The following is a 6,600-nucleotide window of genomic DNA, read 5'->3' as shown; positions in this document are numbered from 1 at the left end:
CAGCTGGCCGCGGCGGGGACAAGCCCCGAGTTCCTCTCTGCCCAGGCACACCCTCCGCCGCCCGGCCGCCACCGAGCGCCGCCCGTGGGGTGTCTCGGGTGTGGGGTGGCCCCGAGTCCTCTGGGCGCTGAGCTCTGCGTCCACGCGGTGACTTGACAGACGCTGGCCGGAAGCCCTGGGAGCGGAGCAACTCGGTGGAGAAGCCCGTGTCCTCGTTGCTGTCCAGGTGAGCTGCCCGGGGAGCCGGCACCGCCCCGGGCCAGACCACCCGCTCCAATTCACACGTCTGTTTCATTCCGTCGCCCTAGAACCCCGTCTGTGGCCAAGAGCCCCGAAGCTAAGAGCCCCCTTCAGTCGCAGCCTCATTCTAGGTACCGAACACCCGGCCTCTGGCCACCTGTGACTAACACCTGACCACGTCCTGTCCTGTCCTCTAACAGCTGGCTCTGGGGACGGGTGTCATCTTCTCTTTGGGCCTGGGGGGGTGGGGCTGGGGCACTGAAGCCTGGGGGCCACCAGAGGGTGCAGCTGAGACCCTGGATCCACGCTTGGTCCTGGGAACCCCAACAAGCAAGCGGGTGACCCTTCTGGCCTTCCCCACCCGCCTGCTCAGGAGGTCTTCTGACCCCTGCCTCACGGGGCAGATGCGTGGACAGTGGATGCCGGAAGTGCCTGCTGGCCACGCCACCTCCGTGGCTGGCCTGGCCCCATCCCCACTACTGCGTGGCCCCCTGTGGAGCAGGCGCCCCGAGGTGTGACCATTTCTCCCCTGTCAAAAGCTGGAGCGGTCACAGGATAGAATATTGAAAGTAGGTGCCCAGGAAACAGAGGCCCTGGGCCCCAGCCTGCCAAGGCGTCTCCACGCCCACCCACACTGACGGGAGGCACCCTCGTCCCACGCGGGTGGCGGGTGAGAGCAGAGACTTGGCACGCTGGGAGCTCTGGCCAGCAGGGGCTGGAACCGGGCCGCGAGGCCTCTCGGGCCTGTGGTCAGCTGGGCCCCAGGCAGGGCCCTGTGGTCCCCGCCAGCTCAGCCTCGCTCTGCCGGAAGGGCCGTGGCTGAGGCTCCGGGGAGCCACACGGGACCGCGTGCTGGACGCTCAGAACAGGCGTGCTGGGGTGCGGCGGGGGCAGCGGGGGTGAGCTCAGCGGAGCCGGCCTGGCCTGGCCTGGCCTTCTGCACGTGCAGACGGGGCTGGAGCACGTGAGCGAGGTGACCCGACGGGCACGCCAGGGGCGCAGGCTGGGCCTGCCCCTCGGAGCCGAGTCCCTCACCCAGCTGTGCCAGTGCCCGCTGGCTCCTCGAGGTGTGGGGCCGCCCCTTCCCTTCCCCCTCGTCGGCGTCTGGCCCTGCGCGACCAGACTTCACCTGTTCGGCCTCCCTCGGGCTTTCCCCCCGCGGTGAGTCTGAGGTGCCCTGCGGCCGCACGCCCACGTGTGTTGCAAAACGGCAGCTCCCCGGCCCCCTTTTCTGGATGCAGGGAGGACTTTTACGCTCTGCCCTCTGCGAGCTACTTTCAAGCTTCCCCTGTGGCTGTGTGGACCCGGCCGGTCAGCTGGGGCGCCGCCTGGCCTGCCTGACCCTCCCCCCAGCGGGGGGTGTGCACCCCTGGCCTCCCCCGCCCCCTGCAGCCAGTCCACTCTGCTGGGCTTTCTTAAGTTCCACCAGCGGGTCAGATAAGCCTCGTCCCTCCGCGCCAGCCCACCACGGGCCCGGAGGGGGCGCCGTTCCCTCCATCCTCGGCCGAGTGGCTTTGCCCAGTGTGGACACCGCACATCACTTTCACCCCCCCCCGAGGGTGGACACACACACGGGGTGCAGGGCTCTACCAGTGACTCCCCTTCCTTCGTGTGGGAGCCCAAAGTGGGGTGGTGCGGCCCTGGGCGGCGCTGCTTTGAGTGGGCTGGGCCGCTTAGCACAGTGCTCCCGCACGAGCGTCCCAGCCTGTCCTCCCCACCACGCACCGCCCTCGTGGCACAGACGCAGTGGCCAGCGTCACCACTCGTGGGCGTCGGCGCCACGCCTTGCCCCTCCACGCGAGCCCCAGAGGGGCAGCCGTGTCCCCCAGGTCCTGTCCCGAACAGTTGGGCCCCTGGGCTGCTTGTGCCGGGGGCTGGTGTGCAGATGTCGCACGTCGAGCCCACGGGCCTCAGCTTTCTGGGGAGATGTGGGGCGAAACAGAAAGCCAAGGCCATTCCGTGCGAAGTTGCCACGCCGTGACGGCCGCCAGCCCGCCGCGCGTGGGAAGGGGTGGCCTCGCCGGGTGCCCTCGCCCGGTGCCCTCGCCCGGTGCCCTCGCCGGCCTTGGCCACCCGCTCTGCGGTTTGCACCGTAACAGCACCCTCTTCACCAGGCTCCCCTAACCAGGACCCACACATCCCACGGTGACCCTAGTGTTCTTACCAGGGGAGTTCGGGGACCCCGAGTCCTGGCTCTCTGGGGCTGGGACTATGGTGGGTGTCTTGAGGGGGGGCCTGGGCCCGGCTCCTTCCACGTGGCTGAAGGGGGACCGTGGTCAGAGTGGGAAGCGGGCGGCGCGGGTCCCGAGAGCGGGCCCTGGCTTCCGGCTCGGTCCCCCGGCGAGAGGACGTGGCCGCACCCGCCTGACCGCACCTGCCGCCCTCCTGCCCCCAGGATGAAGCCGGCGGGGAGCGTGAACGACGTGGCCCTGGACGCCTTCGATCTGGACAGGATGAAACAGGTGAGTGTCCGGAGAGGCGCGACGGGGCCCGCGGCTGCCCGGGCTCCGCCAGCCACTGGGCCCGGCCGCCAGCCTCCCCCGGGGCTCCCGGGCCTGCTGCCCCGCGCCTCTGCTGTGCCCCACCAGGAGATCCTGGAGGAGGTGGTCCGGGAGCTGCACAAGGTGAAGGAGGAGATCATCGACGGTGAGTGCGGGCCGCCCGCGCAGGGGTGGCCGGCGGGCGCCCCGAGGCCTGCTCCTCCATCCGCCCGCGCCCCGACTGCCCCCTCTAGTTGGGCAAGGGGAGGGGACCCCCCCGCAGCTCCCCCAGGGCCCCGCCCGGTCAGCTCGGCGGCCATGGGGAGGGGTGGCTGCCGGGGTCCCCCAAGGCGCAGACGGCTGGAATGGTCTGGGCCCCGTTTAACCTGTGGTTCTGCCACCTCCGGTCACTGGATTTGGGGTCAGGCGAGCAACTGTGGCCCTCCGGGGCCTTAGGAGGACCTAAGCCCGCTTGACCCCACAGGGCTGCCCCCAGAAGAGCCGCCGGCTTCGTCCCGTGAATCACGTCTTACACTGGTTCCCACGAACCTTTGATCTGGCCGGCTCAGATCTGGAGCCAGGGCGAGAAGAAAGGCCGGGCAGGGTGGGCGTGACCCGGGCAAGCCGGGGCGCAGCCGTGGCCCCCGCCTCCCTCCCCTGGCCGCAGAGGTCTCACGCCTGGTGGGGGGCCCGGCAAGAGGGGGTCCCAGAACTAAGTGGGGTGGCTCTGAAGGCAGAGGCTTGCGGGACTCTGGAGCCAGAGTGGGGGCCTGGGTGGGAGCCAGCCGGCCGTAGAGCTGGAGCCTGCCCAGCCGGGTGACCGCCACACCCGGCCCGTCCGGCGGAGCGGTTCCTGTTTGTCCAGTCCCCCGCAGGCCTGCGCGGGCAGATAAGGAGTTAATGAGTGAAGAGAGCAGGAGAGGCCAGGCCGAGCATTAAGTCCCTTTATTGTGGGGTGCCCCTGGCGCTACCCTGCGGCCCCAGGGCGAGAGCTGCCTGCAGGGGCGCGGGCTAGGGGTGCGGTGGGGACCCCGCCTGGCACCCCGCAGGGCACTGCCGCCCAGGACCGCCCCCCTCATAACCCGGCAATGCCCAGCCCTTGGGCTCGCCCATGGCCTTGGACTCTGGAGAAAGGCCCAGGCTTGGGGTGGGGACAGGAGGGAGCTGGAGACAAGAGCCAGAGATGCCCTCCCTGGAGGGAGGGCCTGGGGGAGTCCTGGTGGGAGGCACCCCTCCTCGAGGCAGGGGCTCCCCACCTGTTAGTGGGGCACCCTCGTCCTCCGAGCCCCCCAGGGCGCCCACCGGTCCAGGGCGTCAGGAGCGAGGAGGACCCACAGCTGCCGTGGCCCCAGCTAGCGCCCAGCCCGCAGGACCCCGAGGGGCCCTGGGACAGAGGCGCGGGAAGCCCCACGGTGGGGGGGCTGCGTGTGGGGCGCAGGCTGAGCCCCTCCTCTGCCCGCAGCCATCAGGCAGGAGCTGAGCGGGATCAGCACCTCCTAGCGCCCACTGCACCCCAGGAGCCGCCGCGCCCGCTCGCAGGACGCTGGACGCGCCTCACCGGTGCTCGCCTGTGGGGATGTCACACGAGGGAAGAAGTCCGACTCCTGGATTTTTTTAGATTCTACCTGACACAAAACACCAGGTCTCCTCGCCTTTTTTTGAATTTTATATTTGCTTATTTAAGTGTCCATTTCTTTTGGTTTACGAGACGACACCCCAAGTCACGCTTCCTTAGGTGGTGTCCCAGTTCTCTCCCAGCTGACGCTGTCCACACCGGTGTCTGTGTCCACGTGGTAATAAACGGTCACTGTCCACGCCGGCTCTGTTATCGCTCGCGTGGCCTGCGGCCCCCTTTCCGGGGAAGGGGCCGTCACGGGGTGACAGGGAAGTGGGAGCAGGACGGTACGGACGCGGGGAGCGCCTGCCGCTCAGGCACATCGGGGGGCCCAGGGGGCCTCCGGACCTGCGATCAGCCTCCCCAGGGAGATGGCCCGGAGACACCCACACCTGACATCAGAGGGCCTGGCTGGCTGGCCCATGTCGGACAGCGGGGCCCACGGTCGCCGCCGATGCCCGGGGGACTCAGCTCCCAGCAGGGCCGCCAGTCCTGTGTCCGGTCGTGCGTCCACTGAGGTGGCCCCGGCGCTTCTCAGGCCACACATGCCCCCAGACGTGTTCCCTCGCTGCAGCGGCTGCTGCCCCAGGAGTGTGAACAACCGGGGAGGCCTTGAAGTCTTGCCCCACCCACAGCCACCAGGAGACCGTGGTCCCCCGGCCCCCAGCCACCTGCAAAGGCCGCCGGAGGGTGCCGGGCTACCACTTCTGGCCGGACTCAGGACAGACGTCATTCCGTGCAGTGCGCGCTGGGCCCCTGGCCAGGGCTGCTGGTGCAGAGGGGCAGCCGGCCGGGCTCGCCGTCCTCAGCCAGAACAGAGCTGCCTCGCCCACAGGTGGGCCCCGCCCGGCATCCCTGGAGCCAGGCCTCAGAGGCCCAGGTACCTGGCTCCACGGAGGCCACTCCCAGCGGCTGAGCACCTGCCAAGTCTTAGGACCATGCGGGGGTTCTGCAGAGTGCCTCTCCTGGTCAGGCGAGAGCCCCTGCCGTGCCCAGCCCTGAGGCCTCACCGCTGGGAGGCCAGGACCACCCCCTTCTCCACGCAAACCCTCCAGCCAAGGAAAATGACCCCTGGGTTCCAGTTGCACCCTCTGCCCCGCCACAGCAGGCAGAGCCGCCTCCCAGCTCACAGAGACCCACTGCCCAGCCTGCAGCACCCAGAGCTGCACCCCAGGGCAGTTGCCTATCCCCACCCCTCCGCCCCACCCCACTAGCATCCCTCAAGTGCCACATCTGAGCCAGGGGAAGGGGTGGACAATCCCCCGCCCCCCGCCCCATGTCAGGCCGGGACCCTCTGGGGGTCAGGGGAGGCTCTGCAGTGTGGACTCATGGTGGCAGGCTCGAGGCGGGCACACGCAGGGAGGCTGTGCCTGCAGGGCTCAGCCGGGGAAAGCAAGGAAGGGCTCCGAGGCTGGTTATAGGGACGGGGCGGAGGAGGGGTGGGGGGACCACGTGTGCCTCGGACAGGCTGCGGCCCACAGCACTGGGCACACTGGCAGGGCCCTCAGGACAGGGTGTGCAAGAAACTGCAGCCCCCAAAGGGTGGGGAGCAGGTGGGGCATGATTTGGGGCCTACACCGCCCAGCGGGGCCAGCTGGACCTCATCCTCAGGCCCAGACTGGAGCCAAGACCACCTCCTGGAGGCCAGTCCGTGGGGATGAAAATACATGCTAAATTTAATGGAGGGCAGAACACCAGAGAAATGAGGCCCAAGGGCGGCGCCCAGGAGGGGCCAGGCCGTGCAGGGGCCGCCCAGGAAGGGTCTGGCCTGGGGCCATCAGCGAGCCACAAGCAGACCAAGCTTCCGGGTGTCTGTGTTCACTGTCCCCAGGCAGGTCCCCAGGGCCCCGGGCACGAGAGCAGCAGAACAAGGTGCAGGAGCCAAAAGTGGCCAAACCGGTCCAGGCAGCAGGCTGAGGGAGCACGGGCACGGCCGGCTCCCCAGCAGGTCAGCGCGTCCACATGGGCACCGGCCAGGCGGCTCACAGGCGGTCCTCTGCCAGCTTGCACACCCGCTTCACCCTGGCATAGGGCCCCAGGGAGTCCTCGAACACGAAGTCCCAGAGCACCTTCACCCACGAGTGGTGCTGGGGCAGGTGGTCGTAGTACTCGGGCGCAATCTTCCGCACCTGCAGAGAGGAACCGGGTCACGAGCCACGCCCTGCACGCGCCCACGCCCCACGCACGGCCACACCCTGCACGCGCCCCTGCCCCACGCACGGCCACGCCCTGCATGCCCCCTGCACGCGCCCCCGCCCCACGCAC

At 69.4% G+C, this 6,600-nt stretch overlaps 2 protein-coding genes across 2 annotated transcripts in view; one reads left to right on the top strand and one right to left on the bottom strand.

The window, feature by feature from the left end:
* Positions 1-4,539, top strand: part of EVL (Enah/Vasp-like) — a 55,309-nt gene extending 50,770 nt beyond the window's left edge. The window contains exons 11-15 of the mRNA XM_012724674.1: positions 160-226; positions 309-371; positions 2,636-2,702; positions 2,829-2,886; positions 4,183-4,539. Coding sequence (XP_012580128.1) covers positions 160-226; positions 309-371; positions 2,636-2,702; positions 2,829-2,886; positions 4,183-4,220 — 293 coding nt within the window. The 3' untranslated portion in view covers positions 4,221-4,539. The remainder of the gene's footprint in view (positions 1-159; positions 227-308; positions 372-2,635; positions 2,703-2,828; positions 2,887-4,182) is intronic.
* Positions 4,540-5,625: 1,086 nt separating this feature from the next.
* DEGS2 (delta(4)-desaturase, sphingolipid 2) overlaps positions 5,626-6,600 on the bottom strand; it is a 12,626-nt gene continuing 11,651 nt past the window's right edge. Inside the window, exon 3 of the mRNA XM_004681578.2 lies at positions 5,626-6,464. Within this exon, the coding sequence (XP_004681635.1) occupies positions 6,318-6,464 (147 nt within the window). The 3' untranslated portion in view covers positions 5,626-6,317. The remainder of the gene's footprint in view (positions 6,465-6,600) is intronic.

This window comes from Condylura cristata, unplaced genomic scaffold, assembly GCF_000260355.1.
Source record: "Condylura cristata isolate star-nosed mole 26May11 unplaced genomic scaffold, ConCri1.0 scaffold00013, whole genome shotgun sequence".
In the NCBI taxonomy this organism is placed as follows: domain Eukaryota; kingdom Metazoa; phylum Chordata; class Mammalia; order Eulipotyphla; family Talpidae; genus Condylura; species Condylura cristata.
This window is presented reverse-complemented; position numbering and strand designations above follow the sequence as displayed.